General features: G+C 33.4%; 2 protein-coding genes across 2 annotated transcripts; one reads left to right on the top strand and one right to left on the bottom strand.

Moving 5' to 3' along the window:
- Positions 1-187: 187 nt before the first annotated feature.
- LOC143622178 (glutathione transferase GST 23-like) lies at positions 188-4,022 on the bottom strand. Its single transcript, XM_077093393.1, has 2 exons — positions 3,623-4,022; positions 188-547 (listed from the first exon to the last, which is right to left on the bottom strand). Exons 1-2 carry the CDS (start codon positions 3,932-3,934, stop codon positions 200-202), a joined length of 660 nt encoding a protein of 219 aa, XP_076949508.1. The 5' UTR covers positions 3,935-4,022; the 3' UTR covers positions 188-199.
- Positions 4,023-8,686: 4,664 nt separating this feature from the next.
- On the top strand, positions 8,687-11,059 carry LOC143621483 (protein CURVATURE THYLAKOID 1B, chloroplastic-like). Its single transcript, XM_077092897.1, has 6 exons — positions 8,687-9,025; positions 9,469-9,572; positions 9,702-9,788; positions 10,079-10,141; positions 10,225-10,262; positions 10,799-11,059. The coding sequence occupies exons 1-6, from the start codon at positions 8,860-8,862 to the stop codon at positions 10,854-10,856; spliced, it is 516 nt and encodes a 171-aa protein (XP_076949012.1). The 5' UTR covers positions 8,687-8,859; the 3' UTR covers positions 10,857-11,059.
- Positions 11,060-27,891: the final 16,832 nt, after the last annotated feature.

Below are 27,891 nucleotides of genomic sequence, written 5' to 3'. Positions count from 1 at the left end.
ACTACTTTTGTAGTGTAATGTGTGATATAATATTTATAACCAAGGAACATAGCAACTATTATGTTGAGCCTATACAAAACATAATCAAAATTCAACAACGCCATGGTATTTTATTCAAAGTGTAGAGTATGCAAATACAAAATAAAATAACATTTCACAATCAGGCTCTTATGAAACTTGTCTCACTTTCTGTATAGACTTATTTGCCACTACTTTCTTTCCTTTCTTGATACTTGGCTCTAAGAGTTTCTTGATCAGGCCAGCTTTTCTTAATTGCGGGGTTATTAAGGAACCTATCTTTCCACGCCCATAAGTTTGGAAATGAATCTTCATCAAGAACTTTCACATCGAGTACCACTTCTAAGGTGTGGCAATTTTCAGCAAGCCACCCGTAAACTAGATCCAAATACCCAATTCTTTCCCCGCTTAAGAACTTCATTTCGCTTAGTAGATTTTCTATGTGTTTTAGATGGGCCAACATTGTTTCTTTGGCTTCCTCTTGATCCTTCCCTTTCTTCAAAACATAACCAAAGTACGATGGCAAAACCTACTTTCCAACGACCATAGATAAAAAAAGGTGCACATATTGGATTTTATAATATTTGAAACAATAAATAACTATCGAGCTAATATGACTGTACTATTAAAAGAAGACATATTGTTCACTTCACATGTCATTCAACTAGGTCATCCACATATGTTGTCAAGCGTACAAGTTTTCAGTTTAACAAATTCCACTTTATTATTAGTTTTGATTTAAATAAAACTGTTCAATTTTTACTGTTTTGAAATCGAATGATAAAATGAAAAATTTGTTATTGGTGAGAATCGAACTTGCTATCTTAATTTTAAAATGCATGTGGCTTACCAACAATGGCGGATCCAAGATATTTTTCTAGTGGGTTCAATGTCAGGTCGGTTTGGCGGTTATGTCGGTTCGACGGTTCGGGTCGGTTGAGCCGTTGAGGTTTATCACATAATAAAAATACGATACAATAACAAAAAACAAACATCTTCATTAGAAACTAAATATAACAGTATTTTCAAACTATAAACAAATATGGTTAAGATCGGTTAAGGTTTATCACATTTGAATTTGAAAGGAAAAAAAACAGTAATAGATGTTCCTAAGACTACAAAGAAAACTCAAGACATTCAGTTGGTGATATGTACCAAAGAAAACAAAACCCTCAGTAGAAAAAAAGAACCCTCAATGTGAATCAAACCCGAGTAGTCATTCTTGTAAGACTCGGTGTTTACCACTAGATTATAGTTTCATTTTTTTTACGAGTTCACTCACAATTTATATGTGGACTCACTCTCATATTTTATATAAGTTTTCTACATAAAATCCGAAACTTATGGGTTCTCGTGATCCCGCACTCGAATACATAGATCCGCCCCTGCTTACCAACTCAACTAGGATGAGTTGATATTAATCTTCTCTTTTCCTTTACATGCATGGAATTATAACCTTCTGTTTTGATTTATTTTAAAATATAAATACAAATTATTCTTACTAATTTATGTATTTTAAGAAATATGTTACGTGTTATTAATGTTTCAAATGATTGACAATATCATTTCAGTAAAAAAAATTAAAACATCTTTAATTTCATCGGATTCTCCATGCCTATCGTGTTTCCATATTCAGTTCGATTTAACCAATGCAGGAATTGTAGGTATGAATAACATTCTATTCTTTCCATAAAATTATAATATTCTATAATTCATATATATATATATATATTTGACGCTTTTCTATATTTTCATCTGTGTTTTACACGTGACACTAAACTAGCTCTACATGTACAATTAGATTAAAAGAAAATGGTGGTTCCACAAGGCCCCGTTGGGACAAGTGGCTGACCACCATTCGACCATGTTATTTGTTTTTTAGTTATGATATTATAACCCACCAAACGAAAATCGTTTGTAGTTGCATAGACTCGTTACCTCATCGTCCAGTGACTAACGACACTCTTGTTTAACCAACCGACCTCATCGGTCCACCTCAATTTTTTTTATATTTTTTGGTTTCAGTTTTGGTAACGTTGTGAACATAACACAAACTGACTAAATTAGCACCGAATCACACTCTCAACGTTCGGGACCGACAACGCTTGGTTATTACCAACGTCCGGGTTTTAATGGCCGAATAAATGTTGTGTTAAATATTTTATGTTTTTATATGTTAATTTTAGGAGTTTATATTTTGGGTTGTAATGCTCGGGTTTTACCGATGTTGTTTATACGGTAACCAAGGTTGCAAAAGTTGCTTGGCGGAACCTAGGCGGTCGACTGAGGAGTTGGTTGTACTCAAAGTACTCGGGAGTACTCGGACATGGTAAATATAATGAAAGTTAATTTTAGGATAATATATAGTAAATATAATGAAAGTTAATTTTAGGATAATATATATATATATATGTGTGTGTGTGTGTGTGTGTGTGTGTGTGTCGATTATCATTAGTTTACTGATATTTATTACGAAATATGTGAATATCAATATAAATAAGAAAAATACATTTTTAATAACAAATTTTTCTAAAAATTGCTAATCATTAATTAAAAAACGATATGCGTTCTCTAATATTATATAAATACGAATTATATTTTAATTTTTAAGTCAAAATCAGCTCAAGTTCATCGAATATATGTGATTCTAGTTGAGGTTGACCACCTTTAATCGATTCTTAGTAACTAGGCGGAGTTAAAGAAAACTCTCATCGGCGACATACCTTGTAGTGTATACTCGGGGAGTACTCGGCCTTATAAACCTACTTTTACAACATTGACTGTAATGAACGTAACCAGTTTTTGATCGAATTCGTACCGACTCCCGTCGTAATGCTCGGGTTTTACCAACGTTTGAGTTTCAACGCTCGGGTTTTACCAATGCGTTTTAACAACCAAATAAACATCGTTTTAATATTATATTGTTTTATATGTTAATATTTTTATATATTAATTCGAAGAATTTAGATTTTGGGTTTAATTATGGTACCGTTACGAACGTAACCGATACCCACCGAATACGCGTCAACTTGTCGCCGTAACGCAACACCCGATATTTACCAACCGAATAAACATTGCTTTAAATTTGATTTTTTTTATAATAAGCTAATGAGTGCCACTAGTTTTTTGGGGTTTTTTTAGTTGAAGTGTGCTAATTAATTTGACAAATTTATTTTTTAGGTTTAGTTATGGTACCGTAACAAACATAGCCAGTACTAAACGAACTCACGTTAACTCGCCACTACAACACCCGAATAAATTTTACCTATCGAATTCGCCACGCAAGGCGCATGTAAATCACTACTTATGTTTTAAAAAGCCATTATTGTAAATTAATAATATAAATAGTTGAATAAAAATATTTAGACTGTGGTCATTAAAATAGATCTTGGTGCGAACTTTCGGCCTATTTGACCCATTGACCGTTTGAGATTCAACCCAAGACTCACGTATTCATTCCATTACTAAATAAGTGAAATTTATTGTTATGTGCAAACATTCTAAACAAATCTTGATTTCAATCTAACTATTTCAAATCAAATAATGACACATGCACATCTGAGTCTGCTTTTTGCTAATTAGGTAATAAATAATGGTCGCGTACCTCTTCATTAGCGAACCTCGCCCAGAAACGTTCTCTAGCTTTGTCAAGAGGCTCTTTAGGTAATAAGGGATGTGTGTCCTTCCATGTCTCGTCAATGTACTCAAGAATCACAAGAGATTCACATATGGGTATTCCATTGTGCACTAGTACGGGCACCCTTTTGTGAATAGGGTTGTACTTTAAGAGTTCGGGACTCTTATTAGCAAGATCTTCGTATATGATTTCGTGCTCAATGTTTTTCAAATTCAATGCCCACACGACCCTTTTAACGAATGGGCATGACCATGTCGCGAATAGTTTCACGTTTTCCATATCTCTAGATACCTTGATTTACTAATTATGAAACCCCTGGTTGTATATTTATAGGAAGTCTTTTGGGAATATCTAAATTGGTTTACCTTGTTACTATCTAAACATGTACATTGTATATTGCTCAAAATATTATTGATTTCTTTGATGTTGTTAGACAACAAGAATAATCGACCGATTCATATATGGAACATAGGGTTTGTCACTTGTTCAGCAGCAGGTCAAAAGTTCCCATGACTTCTAACATACTATAACTCGACCGTTACAAATTAAGCTGAAGTTTGAGACCCCATCTTTTAAGGTTATTGGATTTTTATAATCTCAACTTTCACCTATTGGTCGATATTAATTCAAACTCAGGAAATGCTTACATACATGGCACAAATCAGTTATATGAGAGTCGACTGATCATGAAGAGATGCACTTCAGCTGGACCATGGAAGATGCCTAAAACCAGCCCCTTTGTTGCTTAGTAGAAGCCAACCATTAAGATATTAGTTTCCAAGGAGATTTATACTTTATAGGGTGTTATTTGTCCCCAAGTTATATGGTTGATACCATTTAATTGTTTTAGTGTAAAAGAAAAGGTCGAAACCAATGGAGTCGGTTGATTCCAACACTTTATTTGTTACGTCTAAAATAATATAAAGCAAATAATGTATCAATATAATAATTAAAGTTACATTCAAATAATGTATCAACACTTTATTCGTAACCTTTTGGTGTCCCAAATTAGATAATAAATTTGGATCCCCTTTTTGGAAATAAAAAAAAGGGATTTCAATCGTATGATTCTTGTATCATCTATATATGCATATGATAGACCACAAATCCCACCGTCAACAATCCCAAAACACAAACTTCCTGCATTATACATATAACATTTAAAAGGAGTATTCAACATTTTCACCTCTAGTTGAAAAGAGAGTAGTGATCAGTATTGAACGATCAGATTTATGTTCCATGCTAAAAATTTGGGTTCTCAATTCTGCAATAGATTTGATCGAGTTTCTGGAAACTCAAACGGAACATTGTGATTAGTTATTCTGGTCCAGACATGGTTCTATATAGTTGTGATAAATTACAGACATGATTTATATCAATATATTTTATAGTAGAACTCGTAAAATGTGCATTGTTCGATATGACACGTTTAATACAACTATTCAGCCTAAACATGACATGTTTAACTACAATTATAAATCTGTTATGATATATTTATGTTTCGATAAACTAGTATTAAATGTATTTGTGTCGTCTTGTTAACCATTTAATTTAGGGACGATTAGTTAAAGGTGTTATATGTGTCATAAACATTTAGGCATGCATGTTGCATACTTTATAGTTTAACATGATACATATTTGATTTATAGTGTTTTTATGTATGCATAGACAATCACAAACACTAAGACATGTATTGTAATTTGTAGGGGTAGGGTACTAAACTCATCTATGAATGTAATATACTTCCGCTGGGTATTGGGTCATGCGCCATGCAAAGGTCAGGTCGCTAGATGTTATATCTCCAGGTGCCAAACATTCACCGTAAAGAATGGCCAACTAATGAGGAATTGACAACACATAGTCAATAGTACGACACAGGGGCGGCCTATAAGGCGGGCGAGCCGCACCTTCGGCCGGGGCACTTTTTTCAGGGGCACAATTATATATATATATATATATATATATATATATATATATATATATATATATATATATATATATATATATAGGGGTGGGATCTAGAGAGAACTAGAGAACTACTAAATAATTATTTTTAACTATTTTTAAAAAAATATTTTGTGATTTTTTTTTCTTTGCTCCTTCTAATAAGATGATATTGATACTTAAAAAAAAACCTTGTCAGTGTAGTAATGTAGTGCATATGTGGACTAATGCCTATTTCATATATACAATAGTGTTTTATTGCATATAATACAACACAATTGCATTATCCAATACACACTATTGAATATATGCAAATACGACACTAATAATTGTATGCAAAACACATTATCGCATATATGTAATACAACACTAATGCACATATGCACTATATCGATTTTTTTAATTTTTTTATATAATATAACACTATTGCAAATAAACAATACAAACAACTATACATATGCCATTCAACACTATTTCAATTATCAAAATGCACACTATTGCACATATGCATTAATTATAAAAAAAGTCGGTGTATTGCATATATGCATTACTCGTTAACTTTTTTTATTTTTTTTATTTTTATATTTTTTTTGTGGTGAAGAATAACAACATATAAGAAGGATGAAAGGAAAAAAAATTTAAAAATATTTTTTTTAATTAAATTAAAAATACTTCATTATTAGTTCTCTAGTTCTCTCCATAAAATGGAGTTCTCTCATGATCCTCTCCATATATATATATATATATAAGGTTTGGATCAAATACAAATGAAATTAACGTGCTAAACGTGAAAATCAAGTAGAATAATTATATATACAATTAGAGTAATTATGTAATTACTTAAAGATAATTACTCTATTTGATTCTCACGTTTAGCACGTTATTTTCATTTTTACATTAAACTTCCCATATATTTATATATACTAGACAGGCGCCCGCGCGATGCGGTGGGAAAACAAAAATCCTATCAATCATATAACAATTATGGATGGTCGAGGTTCATTTGAAACCTTGAAAACGTTTAAATCAATCACCACTTTTAATTACTCGGTTTCTGAATGTTCAAACCATAGCAAATGATTTGGTTTATACAAAAAAATAGCCATATAAAACCGGACCGCGCGATAAACTTATTATTGAAGCTCAATGCGTGAAACCAAACCATTAGTAACGATTCAGTTTAAAATTTCGACGGCTCAGTTTCGGTTTTCAATGAAAAAATCGAACCAACGGTTTGGCTCATGATTTAACTTGGAAACCGTTAAAACCGAAGTGTGAACACCCATACATAACATAATAACTTTTTTTAATTGAAAAAAAAAACTATAGCAATATTATACCCAAATTAAAGATAATAAAATGCTCAACTTTATGGTGTAGTTTTTAAAAAATATATATTAATGTATGAAAAAATTACGGCTGTTGAAAAATCATTGGTGGGAAGTTGGTTTACAATTAAAATTAAAAAGAATACATGAGTAAAGATAAAGGTTTAAACTGTAACTATTTCTTAAATTACAAATGTTGAGTAAAGATGAGGGGGTAATATTGTAACTATTTCTATGCAAATTTTTAATGGACAAACTTACCCTTATCTTACATGCTATAAATGTGCACCTTATGCTTTACAAGTTGTAAATTACTTAAAAAGTAAGTGTCTTAATTTGCTCATGTTTCATATATTATATATAGTACATATATACAAAAATAAAACTTTTAAAAACTCTCTGGTTGCTCCCTACATTCTCTCAAACCACCAGATTACATTATTTATAAATAGAGACTTCTCATGCATTTGACCTGAAACCACAAGTATGAGTCTTACAAAACTCAGATATTCCTTAAACGGATTATAACATCTCATTCAATTAAAAATTAATCTCACCAAATATTTGATATGAAAATCCTGTAAAATATAATTATACTAAAATTAATATCTGATTTCTTTAAAGAAGATATATATATATATATATATATATTATTTATAATTAAAAACAATTTAAAAAAACAATTTTATAAGAGGGTCATGGGTCTCATCAAACCCCAAATAACTTTTAAACCGGGTTATAACATCTCATTTATATGTGAAACTCTTTCATCATAAAATATAAGTATATTATTAACTTCTGTGCAATAAATAAAATAAAATTCCAATATATATATATATATATATATATATATATATATATATATATTATAAGCGAATAATGTATATAAATAATATAAACGAATAATGTAAAACAACCCCTGTAATTGATTTTGATCATTTAAAAATTATCGGGCCCAAAAAACATTTTGATTCATAGTTCATTTGGTAAATTTTAGGTTATTGGGCTCAAACCATTAAACTAGATTTAATAAGTAAAAAAATTAATAAACCCTTAAAAAATGAGGCCGATCAGAATTCAGAAGTTGGGACGCTTCGTGATTTCGTCTGTTTATTCTCCCTAATCCTGGCTTCTTGGTTCTTCTATCTTCATCCGTTGAGCACTTGAGCGCCCCTGTTAATCCACCGCCAACACTCAAAATAGTCAAAGGTATTGGTCCATTGGGTATTCTTTAGAGTTTAGAATTAAATTTTTTATTTAATATTTATTTATTATTTTATTAGTTATTTAGTTAACTGAGTTTCAATTAATAGTATATTAGTATTAGTTGATTAGTAGACTTAGTAGTTAGTAATTTAGTATCATAATCATAGATTCATAGTAATATAGTATTATTTGGTCTTAAGGATTATTCATTTAAACATTTAGTTTATTTTTTTTAGTGACATTGACATATTGTATAGATTTTTACTTTTTTAGGCTTTTAGACCCGGTTAAAACCACATAGTTTGAAGTCAGCATGGACCCGATTAAGACCACATAGTTTGACCAGATCGGAGCAACATGACTCTCCAAATTAAAAATTAAAGAGTGTGATGACTTATAAAAATAATAAATAAAATAAAATTGCCGTTCTAAAAGTATAAAAATCATAATGTCTCCAAAATTATCAAACCTTTATTTATAATTAATACGTGCAATAAAGTGGCCATTGTATCACATCTCCCCCAATGAACTACCACATAAACTAGTTATCCTATCCAAAGTCGTCCACCTCAGCCCTATCTAGATTATATTATCAAAGAACGAGTGGCTGCCTCTTATTTTTCGGCAACACAAAAAATAAAAATATCTCAACTTATTTGCTATGATTATCTAAACCCAAATTAAACAACAACAACAACAAAAACACAAACAAATTTATTTAGGAAAATGGCAACCACCGTACACTCATTGTCAACCACCTCCACCACCCTCATTGACGGCAAGGCTCCGCGGCAATCTGTTGCCGCGGCGTCCGCCCAATGTGTCACTATTCCGTCTCTACCCGCGCCACCTCTTCAGCAGCAGAACCGTGTTTGGAAGGCCACTGGCTACTGTTAGTACACTTAATATACTTCTAAGTCATTTACAAATTATATTGAAAGTCAATTTAGTGTTACTATAATTAATTTGCAACGATCCGAATCCATTGCTAATTACTTTTAACAATGATCATTGATTTGTGGTGTTAATCATATTTATTTTGTAGATAATAATATATTTGTTACAATTTGTTGTATAGTTTTACCACAATCTAAGATATGATTTCATTCTACCTAGAATACATTTTTCTCTTATGTAGCATTGCTATATATTAATTTTATAGGAGTAGAAGATATATGATCAAATCATATCTCTAACTATAGTAAAGATTATATATATAATAATCGACTAACTAATATATTCTCAAACTAACATTTGCCTGCTAATTGCTTGTGTGTGAATTGATTTTACCAATGAAATATACACTTTAAGCTAATTACAAATTATATATTTCAGGTAAGAAGTTAGCTAGGAATGTTGCTGCCATGGCCACCGGAGAGGCAACACCTGCTGAGACGGCCACAGACATTCAAGAGCTCATCAAGCCAGTTCAAGAGGCGGTATATATACTTACGAATTTTTGTCAATCCTAGTTCTTCATATAAAAATATTTGTTAGTTGGCGTTTATTGTAATTATCTCTATCATAGTTAGTTATGTAATTATTTCAAACCGTTTGCTACTTTGAAGTGGGAGAAAGTCGAAGATAAGTACGCGGTGAGCAGTCTAGTGGTGGCCGGAGGTGTTTTTCTTTGGGGTTCGACAGGACTGATCTCGGTGAGCACAGCATTTTTATTTTCATTTCAAGAAAATAATTATGATTGACATCTAGTGACACAAAAATATAAAAACTGTCTTACTTGTATTTTCAAAAGAGTAACTGAGTAAGTAAAGATATGTCACTACTCACTAGAGTTTACTGTCACTTTCAAGTACTAACATTTTTGGAAAAAAAAAAAAAGATTCACACCAGGCATGCAACATAATTTGTTCTTGAATTTTTGTTTAACTTTATCCGACCAGACCAGACGAACGAATACTTAAACGCACATATTATTTTGTATCAGGCAATAGACAGGCTTCCATTGGTTCCAGGTGTTCTCGAGCTTGTTGGAATCGGTTACACCGGAGTAAGCTTAAGTTTTTTGCTAGTTAGATTAATTTCTTGATGACATACATTCTAACACATCTATGGTTAATTACTTCCTTGTAGTGGTTTGCCTACAAGAACCTGGTTTTCAAACCTGATAGGTATAAACTTCCTCACTTTTTACTTTATGAATAATAAGGGTGTCAATCGTGTCAGGTTAACGGATTGAAGTCATGTGCAACCCGAACCCGACCCATATTGTTATTCGTGTCAATGATTTCGATCCCTAAGCAGCACACTCATAAAGTTGGGTAGACCCGAAACAACCCGTTTACCAAAAAACTAAAAGACTTTTTTTAGACTTTTAAAAGTAATTAAAATCAAGAAATTTGATTGAAAAATGCAAAGAGTATATTCAAAAACAAAAATGAAAATATAATTATTATTTATTAGAGTTTAACTTTAATTACCTAAACAGGTTAACGGGTCAACCCGTTTTTATGTGGGTCAAGCCGAACCCAACCCATTTTCTTAAACTGGTCAGGTTTTCAACCAGAACCCAAGTCGTGTAAGTTAACCCAAAACATGTTTTTTTTTTCATGTCGGGAACGGTTGCCGGCCCCAGTTATTGATATTTCATTATATTGTGCATCTAAATCCTTAATGAAAACATGTTAATCCTAACTATAATGTTCAGGGAAGCTTTGATAGAAAAAGTTAAATGCACATACAGAGACATTATTGGGAGCAGCTGATTGGGAGTACGTACAGTGAGTTGGTTTATGCATCGACTTGAGGAATTAATATTATCTATATTTTCCTTCTTTTTATTTTCTTAATAAACTTCTAACGGGAGAAACCATGTGATTATGATTTATGACCATCTTCTCAAGGCCTCTCTATCCATGTAATTCTAAATGTCCCTCTTAATTCTCTTCTTCGTGTGCATTCTACCAAATTATATTTTTATCTGCATTCTTTTATGTTAATGTTTGCGTTTGAAATGTGAGTTATACACTACTATACAAATGAGTATAACATATGAAAATTCACTAACGAAATTTGTCCATTGGTAATCATCATAGTAGAAAGACAAAATATGAATAAATAGATAAATAAGCAAAGTTAGTCACATTAAATAAGCAAAATATGAAATTTGTCCATTGTTTAAGGCCAACGATGTTCAATTAAACATACACATGTCTTTAACACTAAAATGATTTGTCATGGCCTGATGTGACTATGTGCAAACCAAAATCAAGCCACTGCATCCACAACAAGGTGCAATGCCCAAGATTTGGATGAAGTAGTAAGGAAGACAAACCAATGTGGACTTAATTTATTGTTGTAGAAGTAAAGTTTGAATGGTGAAGTTTTGTTTATGCAAACTTGCAACAAACACAGGGTAGTGGGTTCATTTTTTCACACTCTCACATGGATATATACATATATATATATATATATATATATATGGTTTTAATAATATTTTAATGAGGTTTGTAAAGGTTTGTTGTTGTGGCAGAAAGTTGGGGTTTTTTTAAAAAGTTTGTAATCTGATATGGCGTTGATATGTCAGTTTATGAAGGTTTGTTGTTATGAATGCTCTAACACATTACAAGGCTCATTAAGTACAAGAAGTGTAACGTTAACAATGCATATGTTAAGTAACACCAAAATTACTTGTTATGGCTTATTGTGGCTTCATGTAACCTACACTAACCCATTAAAACATTAAAGAGGCTTTCAACAACAAATTTGGTCTAGCCATCATAGGTATGTCTTTACAAAAAATGACTATCGGTTTTGTCATTTATATCTTTTAAACTCTTTACTTATTACATATCTTACATCTTGCTCCGAGACTATGTCTTATTCTCAAAATATTTTATATAACTCTGAGGCTATGCCTCAACTTCAAAATATTTTTTTATTTAATTTTATTATATTGCCTTTTATTTTCGGAGATTTCCTCGAGAATTTCCTAGCTTTGTTTTTGCTTTTTTTCACTTAAAACTAGGGAGTGTGACAAGATTCCCCGCCATTGTGGGAATTGTCATGCGACCGACGCTTTAAGCGTTTAACGTAACCGGTTAAACGGTTACACCCCTTTATTGTGTTTCATTGGTTTTAAATGTCTAGTCGGGTGTAAAACCCATGGGATGTCATGGACACGCCAACTGTACATTTGCACAATTCGTTATATTTGCGATTTTTTGTTGGAACATTATCATCCGTGGTGATACACGAGATGTTTCAACTACTTATGCCTGAGTTCGTTTATCCGTTATTTAGTTTGATCGGTTAAATCGTCGTGTAATGCTTATGAGCCGACAAACTTAATTGATTCGTTAAATTCGTTAATTAAGTTGGGTCATTCAGATTGTCATGTAATGCCCATGGGAGGCCAACTCGCACATTTGTTTTGGTTTGGTATGCTAATAAGTTGGGGAAACAAAATGCCATGGAAAGCTCATGGGAAAGCCAACACATCGAAGAACATTCATTATTTGTTTATTTGTTTGTTTATGTGATTTTATACTAAACGATTTATGATTTGATTTAATTATTTAATTAGTCTATTATTATATTATTCAGTTACTCAATTATTTACTTATTATAAATCACTTTTGGAATCAAGATCTATTGATTCGATCTATTTATATACTTAAAACTTTTTTTATTCTCCTGATCGGATACAAACCATTCATTCATCAAGACTCGGTTATCACGAGCTAACCAAAACAATTTACACTCATTGAAATATGTTTTCACATATTCATCTTATCACATTGTTATAATATCAATACCTTAATTAATTTAGATGATATAGCACAATTTAATACTCATGACATCATACACATAAACTATTAAACATATTCAAGTATTCAATATCAAATTGTAACTTGTTAAAACATGTCAAACTTTGATAAAAATTATTCACTCATCAAATTAACTCATTGATTTTCAATTTGGATTCTAACTTATCCTTAAATTATGAATAAACATCAGCATGACACATTTATCATTTTATGCAATAACTTGTATGAAATATACACTGTTATCCAATTTTCTCATTAAATCACATCTTTACTAATCAATTATTTATTCTCTATAACCGCCTCATGCCTATGTGTTTAGTCAATGAGATAGCTCATGCGATCTCTATAATATGAACTCAACTTTCAAAACATAAATACAATCAATTCAATCTTGTTAATTAACTTCTTCGCTAATAAATTCAATCCATTTACCCCTACTCATTCTCATAGCAACAACAATAACTAACGCAAGTCTAAACGTCAACTGTATGCTGTTAATCAAATTAACAATCAATCTCAACAAAAATCATAGTGTCTCAAACAAGAAACTTTACGTAAAAAGTTCACTCCTTACGCTTCACTTGCCATGTACCACGAGACGTTCCACAACAATATATTTCGTCAAATTCTAAAACCCATAATATGACGGTTGCTCAAATTTTATACTCTACTACCTGTAATTGCTACAACTATGAAAATCTTAATCCCCTACGTCATGTGTGTTCTTGATTCAATCATGTTCTTCAATTTCCAAACTTTTTCTATTAAGCCCTACTTTGCAACCTAATCAAAATACTTCAATTCAATCAATTTCAATTATTCAAGTTTTTATAGATCTAATTAATCAAGTTATTTTAAATCAGATAAATCAAATCAATCATAACTAAGTTTATCAAAGAAGATATTTTTGTCATTTTTATCTAAACATATTTTATTTTTCTCAATCATACATCATAACAAACCTTTATTCAATTTTTGGATTTAAACAATTTCAATTTCAAGTGATTTGTAAAAATACAACTTCCTATAATATTGTAATCTTAGTTTATCTCTTGACCTCATTCATCCCAATTCGTTTCACTTCTGATTGAATGAAACTTTATATACACGAATCCGAAAGCTCTGCATGTACAAGGTAAGACATTGTGCCATCGTGTAAAGTTTGTAATCTCGTGATTATCGTTATACTTCTTGGGTTTATACTAATTTAGGTATGCTACATTGTGAACATCTTAACGTTGTAAGTGTAGAATCTGTCATTATTAATGAATGTACTCACCAGTATTTCATGTTGATCAAATATTTTAAACATGTTTCAGGTGACTTGGTAGAGACAAAGGAATGATGCATGCAGACTTCCAGCTTAAATAAGTGCTTTTTCATTAGAATAAAGAAACGTGTTTTGTAAATAAGGGGTTTACCCCTATAAAACTTATGTTTCTATAAAAAATGGGTTTTATTACCAGTTAATGAAATAAGAAATCATGGTGTTTTTATAACTTTGATCATATTTCCTAACTACGGTCCTGATGAAATATTTCGCTACAATTTATCTTATTAAACACCGAGACCATTACCCGTTGTTCGCGACTCTCCTCCTGGGGTATAGGGGTTCTTTAATGAAGAGATAAGTTGCATAATCCTCATTAATTTCTTCAGAAATTTCGATCTTATTGCATAGAATTTGGAACTCATCACAATACTCATTAACCGTACCTTGTTGCCATGATGACATTATTTTTTCTAAAGTGATGTCCATGATTGATTTGTTGATGCTTTTGTGAATCTTGATTGTTGGCGTTGCCACAATTCTTGAATTTGACACCTGGTATGAACATTGATGTTAATTCTCTTTGCCTTTAATACCCATTTTTTAATTGATCGAATAATGATCAATTGAGAAATTGAAACGAAATCAGACCGAAATTGAATGCAATTGATATGAAACTGATCAATACAATTATCACTTCTAGAAAATCCAAACAGAGTGGGGAAAACCAAGTGAATTAGGGTTCAAAATAAAGAGTGTCCAAGGATGAACGGCTCTGATACCACTTGTTTCGTATCAAATTGGTAATCAAAGTGTAGAGCGAGAAATAGAGAAGAACACAAAAGAAGGGAGGTATGGTGTGCTAAAAGTAGTCTAATAATTATTAACTAAAATTACGCTAATCTAGACACTAAGTAATACTCTAGACTCTCTAAAACTCGACTAAACTACGAACCGGCAAGTGAACCGATCGACTCTAGTAAAGCTAAGTAAGTCCGGATATCGAACCCATGAGACTCTTTAAATTACGTATATTAACTAATTAAACTCAACAAACTGACACGACTATTTATTTATATATTGAGGGGGTTATTATAATACTATTAATTAAACTAATATTAAAATCTAATTCATAAAAAACAAGTAAAAACGAAAAGAATATTTTAAAGAGTTTAAATCAGATGACGATGAAAAACCACCTAGGCTAGAATCCCCAAAGTTTTAATTATCAATTATTAGGAAAATACTTGTTATGGAACCGGGATCATAAAATATTCACTTAAAAGAAAACCTAAAGAGGACCCCTGACCCTTCTCGAGAAGACACCTATGGATTTCTTTTAAGTTCTTAAAAACATTAATTTTAATATTAGACTTCCTTACGGTTATCTAATTAATTATGATAGAGTACCTTTATGGAGAAATCCTACCTTACAGCGGGAAATCAAAGGTAATTTGACAAACTTAATTGACTCGCTAGACAATATTAATTAATCAAACCTAGACGGACTCCTTACGAAGAACTAAATCTAGCAATCTTAATCAACAAAGATCTATCAATAACCTATCACCTTACAGCTTTCTAGGTTAGCAGCATACTTCTATTCGTTTGACTAATAATATTATTCCTATTATCTTATTCGAATTCAATCATAAACTAGTCAAAAACACACAGTAGATGACCTAATAAAATCCTATTATATGAAACAATCACAAAAAATTTTGTGGAATAATAAAACTAGAACAAGCAAAACCAAGTACACATACACATCAATCAAATAAACCAAACAATTTACTGAATCATAAAACCATAACGAAAAGAAAATTCCAAATAAAATAAAACTTCAAACAATGGTTCATCACAAGCCTAGGCAGTCTAATAAGTTTAGCTTAGCATCTTAAAATCAAAGAAAATAAAATAATTAAGTTCAACAACCAAGCTCATAATTAAAATAATAATATTCAAACCAACTATGATGATGCTTGGTTGAGTAGATGTTAAACCTAAACGATCTCGACTCGAACCAAATGTTGCTCCTTTGTGATCTCTTCTGTTCAACTTTCTCCTTGCGCCTCTTCAAAATAACAATAATAAATCTAGCTTCTGCCATTTCCAAATAATAAAGATTTCTCCTTTTATAATATGTTTGTTACTTGGGATCCAAGTCCTCTTCTCATGACCGACATTCTTTTAAACAATAATAACTCCACCTAAAATTAATCCCCTCGGCCCAACAAAGGTCCCCAGCACGTCTCCAAGCCCAACCAATTCTTGTTGTTCTTATTTTCTTTCCTTTTCTCTCGTGGACTTTGTGAACCATCATTATTACACTTCAATTTTCTTTTCATTTTATTCCTGTAGCATACAAACATATAAGTTTTGTAATTCATATTCAAATAAGCTCAATTAATATAGTTGAACACAAGATGTTATTATTTCTATTTCTTTAAAACCAATGTATATAATATTAATAACAATAATAATAATAATATCTAGTAACAATACTTTATATTAGCCCGTTGTCTTCTCAAACTTTTAAAATTTATATATATGATCCACTTGAGTAATATTCAATAAAAACCTAACTCAAAATACTTAAAAGTGTAGGAAATATTAATATAAAAATATCTAATTTAGCTCATATCAAGATAACTCTCAAAATCATTTGCTACCATTCTCATACAACAACTCCTGTATATGTCTATTAACCTATTAAAATTATAATCCTAAACTGCTAGACATTTACATTTTAGTCCCTGTACTAGTTACTACCTAACACCTAACTACGATTAACTTAGTGTTTTTCAAGCCCATAATTAATTAATTTTGCTAATTAAGATATTTAATTTAAGAAAATTAGTTATCATGCCCGTGCGTTGTGGGATACCAAGTTTGTTTGTGCATTAGACAGTTTATCTCTTGCTATGTTAACTTTATGCATATTGCAGACCATAAAGGTTATTCTTTATGGTTGCACACAATACTTGTTTAAATTACTTGGTAAGTATTTTGGTTAAGTTGGTAGATGAACATACAATACAATCACATACTTAAATACATACGCATTCGAAGATACATATACATACTTAGCTTTTTACCTTTTTTCATACTTTCATACTTTCATACATACATATATACATACATACATTTCATCCTATAACCTTCGCAAATATTATTAGGGTCTGTTCCCTTCATTCGTAGATATTATTAGGGTCCGTTCCCTACATTCGCAGATATTATTAGGGTCTGTTCCCTTCATTCGCATATATTACTAGGGTATGTTCCCTACATTCGCATATATTATTAGGGCCTGTTCCCTACCTTCGATCTACCATACTTTCATACTAACATTCATACTATTTCGTACATACCCTGCTTTATCATTCATTCATACACAATTACATATTCTTAATTCAGACATAGGATCAATGGAATGTTTTATTAGAAGATCATCGGGAATTGATATAGTTGCTTCACCATTATTCGGACCACCAAGATTACCTTCACCAATATCCAACAACCAATCAACGAATTGCTTAATCTCTAAAGTGTTTGAAATTTGAGAACCAAGAGTCAACCTCAGTTCTTAGTTAGTTTCAAAACCTTAAACTTTGACCATATGTAGGAAGAACTAATTGTGGCATTCATACAATCATTTCTGCTTTAATTATGTAAAATAGGTAAAATCTGTCTGAAATAACCACCTAAAACAACTACCTTACCTCTAAACAATGAGTCAGAAGTGTTGGCCAAATCACCTGTAACATCCTGTTTTCTCGTTTCGGTTAATAAAATGAAATATGAGTTATTATGAGTCTGGCTTGTGTTGGGTTAAGTAAAATGGGTAAAGGACTTGGGTTATTAAGGAAATGAGAATGACCATGGGCTTGATCCCATGACCCTTGATATATAAACCAAAATTAACCCATAATCCATCCATTTTCCACTCATTCCATACACCGTAAAAAACACACACTTAATCTCTCTCTCATCTGTCTCTCTAGCCTAAATAAGCAAGGAAACCCGAGTATCGATCCGAGGTAATAACGTTATGATATTATATGGATCAAAACCCACTAAATCTAGCCGTGAAACGACGAGCCGACACCCTAAACTGTTAAAGTCACGAGATCCGGATGGAATCAGGTATAAACCGATCAAAAGATGAGCTTAGGGGTCACCCTAGCTCAGATTTGGATCGAACGGAATGAAAAACGGTGAAAAACGGTGGAATACAAGTGAGATCTCGCTTTTCCGGCGAGATCCAGATTTTCCGGAAATGACGGCACTGGAAAGGCGGCGCCGGAAAACGGCGTACAAGGTTAATGGAAATTTCAGAGAATATTCTAACATTCTCTGAAAAAACCCTAATTCGTTAACAGAAGAATATCGAATTAACAGCAATTCGTTATGTCCATTCATTAGGGAAGAATTACGAATTAACAGCAGTTCGTTATGCCCATTCGTTAAGAAAAAATAACGAATTAGCAACAATTCGTCATGCCCATTTTCTAAGGAAAATTAACGAATGAACCTTAATTCGTTAAGGAAGAATAACGAATGAGCAGCCGTTCGCTATGCCAATTCGTTACAATAGAGAAATGACGAAGGAGCCTCCTTCGTTAACGAACTGAATAACGAATTAGACTTTTAAAGATTGACAGAAAGGTCCCTGAACTTACAAAAGAATGATTTAATTACATAATAGCCCTTGGACTTTATTAATTGATGAAATATACCTTAAAGGGTTAACGAGTTAACAATAAAATATTATTATAGAATTCTAATGGAAATTGTGTTAAGACAGTTAATGAAAATAAAATTTTTCCAAGCTGACCTGGCAGCTCGACCCCAGCCAGGGGATCTTCCTCTTGGACCCCGCTAGGCAGCTCGACACATGGCAGGATTGAAGAGACTGGCATCCAAAGAAGTTTTGTCATGATGTTTTAAACAAATCATTTATGTTTTGTTTTAAAGACAAGTATCGAATGCTTGTAATGAATGATTGAAGTTTTATTTATTCCGTGAAAATTTTAATTAACTCTGATATTTAAAACTGTGTTTATGAGTAAATCCAACATCAAAGTAGGGCACCGGGACCGAGGCCTTACAAGTTGGTATCAGAGCATAAGATTGAGAGAATTAAGCATCCTACATGCTTAGACTCGAACAGAGAATGGGACGTAAGAAAGAAAAGAAAGAAGATGCCAGTTCAAGAAAGCCATGTGTCACTCAAGCAAGCTAAGTAAATGTAAAGTATGTGATTAATTTCACATGTAATGTAAGAATGTGTAAGGAAGTTAGCTTAAATGCTAGAGATAGGAGTATATGATTATATGAACTGTTTGATTGTCTAACTGTTAGAAATAGAACTAGCACAAGTGGACTCACAAAGGGAAGTGTATAGGAAACGGAGAGTAATGTGATCAGCTAATCACTGTTGGCCACTGTTATTACCTGTTAGCCTTACTATCTTTGTACTAAATAGTTCCTTGAGTGATGAAGTTTGTGATTCCTTATAGAATACGAATGGCTAGAGCAAGAAGGGTCGTCGGTCAAGGAAGTCATACTGGATGTCGTGGTAGGCCATGTGTTGTCCGAGGACCTTTTGTAGAACCCGTTACTAACACAAGGGAAGAAGGAAGTGCAACTGGACAGAATCCGAGCAACAATGAAGGGTACCAGCTTGATCCTGCGGTTCAGGCCACCATTGCTCAAGCCGTAGCTGCTGTAGTGAAAAACTTGCAACCTGAAAAGTCGGCTGGAAGTCATGTGAGGACCGCTGAGAGGGCCGGGGTTGACGGTAAGAAAGCTGATTATGGGGAAGGTGAATCGAGTGAAGTCCGATCTGAGAAAGTTGATGAGAGGAAGAGAGGCCGAGGTGGGTGTAATAATAAGTCGTTCAAAGGTTGCGACCCGCCAAAGCTGACTGGTTTGGGGGATGCAATCGCTACTCTCCAATGGATAACCGCCATGCCAAGGTTATCCGAGTATCGATCCAAGGTAATAACGTTATGATCTTATATGGATCCAAACAAGTGAAACTTTCTGTATAACTTGGCATAGAGATATTGTTGGAAATAACGGAGTTGCAAGAGACAATGAGGACATAAAATAGATGACTTTAATCATTTGAAATTGTCTAGCAGGGAAGGTTTGAAAACTATCTAAACTAACTTATCAACTGTCTTTATGACACTCAGTATATATATATATATATATGTATAGGATTTGGATCATGTGAGAACTATTTTGAAATTGAGAACTTCGAGAACCATTTTGGACCACAAAAAACCCAATAAAAAATCATAAAACAAAAATAAACGCAAAAATAAAAAAAGTAAAAAAACCAAAATTCTTATTTATCATCCTAGTTTCATAAAAAAGAAAAAAAAGTATCGGTTTAGTTAAGTTATACATATATTTATAATACGTACATACATGTTTTTCTTATACACATATGTACAATTTAAGGTAAATGATGATGTATGTTTGTGTACATTGCATAACTAGAGATTAAATGAAATTATATATGTGTATAATACATGTGTACATTACTTTATAAAAAGTTTTGTTTTTTTTGTTTTATAATTTTTTTAAATATTTTTTAGAGGTTTTTTAGTGGTTCAAAATGGTTCTAAAAGTTCTCAATTTTCAAATGGTTCTCTTAGGATCCTTACCTTATTCCCGTCTCATAAAACATGTCTCACAAAAATTGTATTCTTTGCTCATTTTTGACGAACTTCGCCGAGGTTAAAACACACGTTTGACACTACAATTATTAAAAGATTTATGTAAATAAAAGGTTTTAAACTACATATTACCAACATACAAAGGCACACACATACTCAAGAGCACATCATAAAAACATATTACATATAGAGTAGAAACAACTGACCTTGAATGTAGTACCCAGACATTCTCAAAAGATTGCTACTTCAAATAAATAACACGCAACTCAAGTTGCAAGAACAATTCTTCGTTTGTAATATGTGAAATTATATTATTTCTTTATTTATGTGCAAAACTGCAGATAACACATTCGTTCAATTTAGATACTTAAACTTATAAATAAGTAAAAATATGTAGTAATATTGAGTTTAAAGTGAATTTTCAAACACCAACATTATCGTTATCTAAAAAATATATTATTAAACAAAACCATATAAATCCAAAATTCAATCAAACAGATGTGAGAAAAAAAAACAAAAACGTTACAAATTAAATAAGCATATAAATTAAAGCGAGTTCTGATCTGCAAATAAATTAGGAGATAAAACAATTTACAAATCCTTAAAATAAGTTATATTCAATATGCATAAAAGAAATTATTTGACCATGAAACCCAAAGTTTACTGGAATACCACACTAAAGTACTTAAGTAATTAAAACCAATTAGCATGAAATTAAATTTTAAAAATAACTGTTTAATCATTAAAGTCAAACTCCACCAGAATACCATACTGAGGTGTTTAACCCAAAAAGTTAAAGCTACCATATTCAGTAATCTGATACTTTAACTTTGAAAGTAAACAAAACCTAATTCACTTTAGTTTGAAGCCTCTGATTAAAATTAAACATAAATTTTAGATCACAATTTTGGAGTTTATCAGTAAAGAATCTATCATAAAATCAAGACGAATCTGGATGTGATCAAACCTATAGAAACAAAGATTAATAGTAGTAAAACATTGTACTTGTAGCAATCAGATCTTTTAACATTGATGAATAGCAGCGATGGCTTTCTTCTATATCAATTAGAGTTCCATTGTAACAAACCGCTCCAATCATATACAAAAAATAATAATAATAATAATAATAATAATAATAATAATAATAATAATAATAATAATAATAATAATAATAATAATAATAATAATAAATGTACATGATTTAGAAGGGTGTAAAGTTTCAGCAACTTATCTAGTCATGATTTTGTTATCCGGATCATAAACCTCTAATGATCTTCAATAACTAACAAAAGCATAACGAAAAATAACCATAATCAGAACACTAACGGAAATAACCTTTTGAAATTGAATACAATAATAATAATAATATATCATAAAACCTTAAAAAATTAACGAAAAAACCTAATTAATAAAGAACTATGAATCTTTAATAGTTAAGCCGATCTTAAATATTGAATAAAAGCCAACCAATTTTAGGTATACATATAGATTAGGGGCAATGATATAACTTACTTATTGAATTCGATTTGAAATTAGCATAAGAAGCAAAAGACGTATGCAAAAAAAAAGGATTCAAAATTAGTGCGCAATTAATGTGTTGCTGAAGCGATGAAATCGCACCATGGAATCATTGATTGAAAGGTACGATTTTGAAATTGTTAAGATAGAGAAAGCCTTTCAATCCACCATGACTTTCGCTCAGTCTTCTCCCTGTTTCAATCCACACCAGCGATAAGGTGGGTGTGAGCAAGGTATCATAGGCAGAGGAAAGAGGAAAATGTTAAGATGAGTTGTCGGCTATCCGGGTTTCATAGAAGCCCCATACCAGTCAAAGCGGTTCAAACGCATAAAAAGACTTCGTTTACAAATGAAGCAATCTGCTGGTTTAGGAGGGGGCGGGGAGTGACCAGAGCACGACATGTAGGATATTAAAGGTTCCATTCGTATTACGGAGTTATTTTATATTACTCGTTTCTAATATATATATATATATGATTTTAATTTTATGTATTGTAAGGAAGTTAATAGATATATACTTAGGATTTGATGATGAAAATTGTTTCACAAATAAATTATATGTTATAACCCTGTTTAAAAGTTATATGGGTTTGGTAAAACCCATGACTCACTTCTTTTTTTAATATAAAATTGTTTCTTAATTATAAATCATATATTTTTTTAAAAAATATTATTTTTTAGTATATCCATATTTTATAGGATTTTCATATTAAATATTTGGTGAGATTAATTTTTAATTTAATAAGATGTTATAACCCGTTTAAGGAATGCCTGGGTTTGGTAAGACCCATACCCGTGAATTCAGGTCAAATGCATGAGAAACATCCATTTAAAAATCAAACAATCTGGTGGCTTCAATAAAAGGGGGGGGGGAGCGACCACATCGCGACGCGTAGGATTTTTGAGCTTTCGTTTATATTATTTATGTATATATAGAGAAGTAAAATGACTATCATGATTGGAAATGATATGCAAAGGTATACCATGATGACAAACAATATGCTAAACATAGATATGAGCGAGTTGATCAACTGAAAACTTTTCATTGATCGGGATGAAATGAGCGGACTTAGTCAAACGGTCGACAATAACCCAAATACCGTCGTGGCAGTTCCGAGTAGTCGGAAGCTTGAACACAAATTCCATGGAGATATCCTCCCATTTCCAAACATGGATGTGTGGTTGAACGATCAAATCAGATGGTCGTTGGTGCACGGCCTTAGCTTTAGTGCAAGTAAGGCATTTTTCCACATATAACGCGATGTCTTTCTTCATACCGGGCCACTAAAATGTGGACCGTAGATCAAAATACATCTTATCCGCACCGGGATGAATGGAATATCGAGACTTATGAGCTACTTCCATGATAAATGTGCGAAGGTCGTCACGATTAGGAACCCACAAACGATTGAGGTAATACAACAAACCATCGCGCTTAGATTCAAGCTGATTCTCGACACCACAGGACATTTCATTGTACATATTACCCTAGGTGACAGAGACATGTTAGGCTTCGAAGATACGAAGTTGGAGATTGGTTTGAACGGTAACGCTATGAAGCAGAATTGATTTCACATGGGACGTCTTTTGACTAAGGGCGTCGGCTACAACATTCGCTTTACCAGGGTGGTAACGAATTTCGTAGTCGTAGTCGCTAAGTAGTTCGGCCCATTGTCGTTGCCACAGGTTTTGATCTTTTTGATCGAAAATATGTTGAAGACTCTTGTGGTCGGTGAATACCACACACTTAGTACCATAGAGGTAATGTCTCCAAATTTTCAATGCGAACACAACGGTACCGAGTTCGAGACCGTTCATTGTATAATTCTTTTCGTTAACCCTAAGTTGTCGTGAAGCATAAGCGATAACTTTACCTCATTGCATAAGGACACAACCGAGGCCTTGATTGGAAGAATCACAATAGATAACAAAATCCTCATTGCCCTCGGGGAGTCTAAGGATTGGAGCATCGCAAAGCATGCGCTTAAGAGTTTGAAAAGCTTCATCTTGCTTTGGCCCTCATTCATAAGGTTTATCCTTGTAAGTTAATGAGGTTAGGGGCAAAGCGATCTTGGAGAATGAAGCAACGATAGTAACCCGCAAGACCAAAAAATGAACGAACTTCGGTAGGAGTGGTTGGAGTTTTCCAATTCTTAATGGCTTCAATTTTGGCTGGGTCAACGTGGATACCCTTTTCATTTACTATATGCCCTAAGAAGGAAATTTCTTTCAACCAAAACTCCCACTTTGAGAACTTAGCATAAAGCTGTTTCTTCCTTAAGAGATCAAGGACGGAATGAAGATGTTTCTCGTGATCGGCTTTGGACTTGGAATAAATAAGAACGTAGTCAATAAAAAAAACAATCACGAATTTATCTAAGTAAGGTTTGCATACGCGGTTCATGAGATACATAAACACCGCGGATGCATTGGTTAGCCTAAAAGGCATAACCTTAAATTCGTAATGCCCATAACGAGTCCGAAAAGCGGTTTTGGGTATGTCATATTCGTGCACACGTAGTTGATGATAACTCGAAGGATGATCAATCTTTGAGAAGCATGAAGCTCCATGAAGTTGATCAAAAATATCGTCAATACGAGGCAAAGGATAGCGATTTTTTATTGTGAGTTTATGAGTTCGCGGTAATCGATGCACATACGGAAAGATCCATCTTTCTTCTTGACGAGAAGAACGTGTGCGCCCCAAGGAGATGAACTAGGGCGAATGAACCCTTTGTCCGAAAGTTCTTGGAGCTGATTTGACAACTCTTGCATCTCGGAGGGAGCAAGACGATAAGGAGCCCTAGCAATCAGGGTTGCACCAGGCACGAGATCAATTCGAAATTCAACTTCACGAGTAGGAGGAAGACCAGAAACGTCCTCGGGAAACACTTCAGGATACTCACGAACAACAGGGATGCCCTCAATTTTCCGTTCCTTCTTTTCCACCACGTGAGCTACGAATGCTACATACTTCTTGCGTAAGTACGTTTGGGCTTGAAAACAAGTGATAAGATTTAGACTCGAGGGAGGAGGCTTTTCACCAGAGACACGAAGGATTTGACCATCGGCAAGCGGAATTCAAATGAACTTCTCGAAGCAAACAATTTCAGCACGCTGAATAGATAACCAGTCCATGCCTACTGTGATGTCGAAACTTCCCAATTACATAGGAATGAGGTCGATTGAGAACTTGTGGCCATTTAGATTTAACTTGCAATTTCGAATAACCGAGTCAATTGATACATATTTATCATTAGCTACCTCAATATAATACGAGTTTTTAAGCTTAGATCGGGGTTTAACAATTAAAGGCTCAAATTCAAAAGAAACGAAGCTCATATCGGCACCTGTATCAAATAAAATGGTTGCAAAGTGGTCATTTACGAGAAACATACCGTTCACCACATCGCCATTTTTCTGAGATTGATTAGCGTTAAACATAAAAGCACGCCCACGATTTTATTGAGGAGCTTGAGAAGCTTGAATGATTTGACCACCTTGTGGTGCAGGAGCTTGAATGGCTGGATGCGGCTGAACGTAAGCTTGGTTAGCCAGTTGAACTTGTTGCTGATAAGCTGGCTGGGTTTGATAAGTTTGCACTTGATATAGCGGAGCTGGAGCTAGCTGAAGCGAGTTCACAGTTGCGAGTCGTGGACACGCGTTTTGAAAGTGGTTAGGATCACCACAATGGTAGCAAGCTCACACTTGATTCAAAGGTTCGGCATAAGGCACCGGACGGGGGTTTGGTTGAGCCTACCTTGGAGGAGAATTGACAGAGGTCTCCTGGCAAGTGGCAATAAGGTGCCCAAAATGGTTGTAACGAGTGCATTGACGACATACGGAAAAGGCAGGATGGTGTCGTTGACAGGCGTTGCACAATAGATGGGGTCCATTGTACGGTTTCCGAAGAGGTGGTGCAAGGTTGGGTTGGGGTTGAGGTGCGGTTTGTTGGGTCAACGCATAGTTCTTGCGCTTTTTTTATGGTGGTGTGAGGAGAAGGCAAGCTTGGATGACTCAGGTTTCGATTCTTTGGATCGGTAGAAGGTTTATCAGCAGGTTTCTTCGATCCCTTCAATGTCAAAGTCCCGGCTTTAACATGATTATCAGTTAAAGTTGCAGCAAGGTTCGCGTCACCAAGTTCCTTGGGAGCACTACTCAAGACACTATCTTGAATTTGTCTAAGTAGTCCCCAAATGTACTTATCGATGGCACGCGAAGTTGGGGTAACAAGGGGAGGTACCAACACACTGATTTCATTGAAACGAGTAGTGCAAGCTGTGTGCTCACCACTCTCTTGTTTGAGGTTCCAAAACTCAGCTTCCAAAATCATGAGCTCATTTGGAGGGCAGAACTGCTTGGTCATTAGTTCTTTCAATTTCTCCCACGGCATAGCCATAGCAGCTTCGGCACCGCGAATTGACTTTTCCTTCACCCACCCGGTAAGTGCCCTTTTTTCAAAGACACTTGTAACAAAACGGGTTCACTTTTCATCAGAACACTCAATGTGGAGAAATTTGCTCTCCATCTGTTCGTACCATTAAAGTAGGGCAGTGGCGCCTTTAGTCCCGTCAATCTCTGCGGATTTGGTACTGATGAAAGTCTTAAACGAATAGCGAGATGCTTTAGGCTCGCTTGAAGCAGATGTGATACTAGCCAGAAAGGTTCTGGTGAATTTGGGTCATGATGTCGGGTATGACCACGGCTAGTTGTTTGGTGATCTGAGCAGTTAACTTGCGGCTAGAGGTTTCAGAAGAATTACGCTTGTTAAAACGGAGAGACATTCTGCGAACAATGGTAAACTCGTGAGACTCAGAGTAGGGTTTGGTATAAAAATCCTTTTTAAAGTTTGTCTTAAAAGAAATAAATAAATAATTACATAATTGAAAATAAAAAAAAATCATAACAAAAATATTAAATCTTGTATGGAACTTTAGTTTTCATGAACCACCATGGACTCTTATTTTCCAAAAAATCAAAGAAATTCAAAATTAAATCGAACCGAAAGCTGGTTATTCGTGTATCACCACGACTTGACAGACTTGCAGTTAAAACACATTGTAAAACATTGAGGTTCGCATTCACACGTCGCATGAACCACCATGACTTGCGTGACATCCTTAGGAGTGCAACCATATTCTTTTTCACAAAGAGAACATGGTAATGTTTGAAAACTTAAATTTGTGATTCAGATGGCGTTAAAAGTGGTATGCTTTGGCTTAATAGAGTTCATGCCCTTTCCTAGCTCTCTAGGTAAGAAACCGGGTCCCGCGTCCGATTGGGATTTATCCGTGTTGCTTATCCTTAGGTTTCAATAACCTTGGTGTCAAGAGTTTCGAAAAACAAGCACGCCCGTTTAAAGTTTACTACATACTCGCCATATAGAAGCATCTTTAAGAGGAATAAATATCGGAACACCACAATAAAAATCGATAATTGAAAATGTTTGAAAAATCTTTGTTTTTAGGCATAAGCCTTGGACTTGTGTGTG

Source organism: Bidens hawaiensis, unplaced genomic scaffold, assembly GCF_021521415.1.
Source record: "Bidens hawaiensis isolate Kalapana, Puna unplaced genomic scaffold, B.hawaiensis_p1.1 tig00000326_1, whole genome shotgun sequence".
Lineage (NCBI taxonomy): Eukaryota > Viridiplantae > Streptophyta > Magnoliopsida > Asterales > Asteraceae > Bidens > Bidens hawaiensis.
Note: the sequence above shows the minus strand (reverse complement) of the source record. Positions and strands in the feature narration are given on the sequence as shown.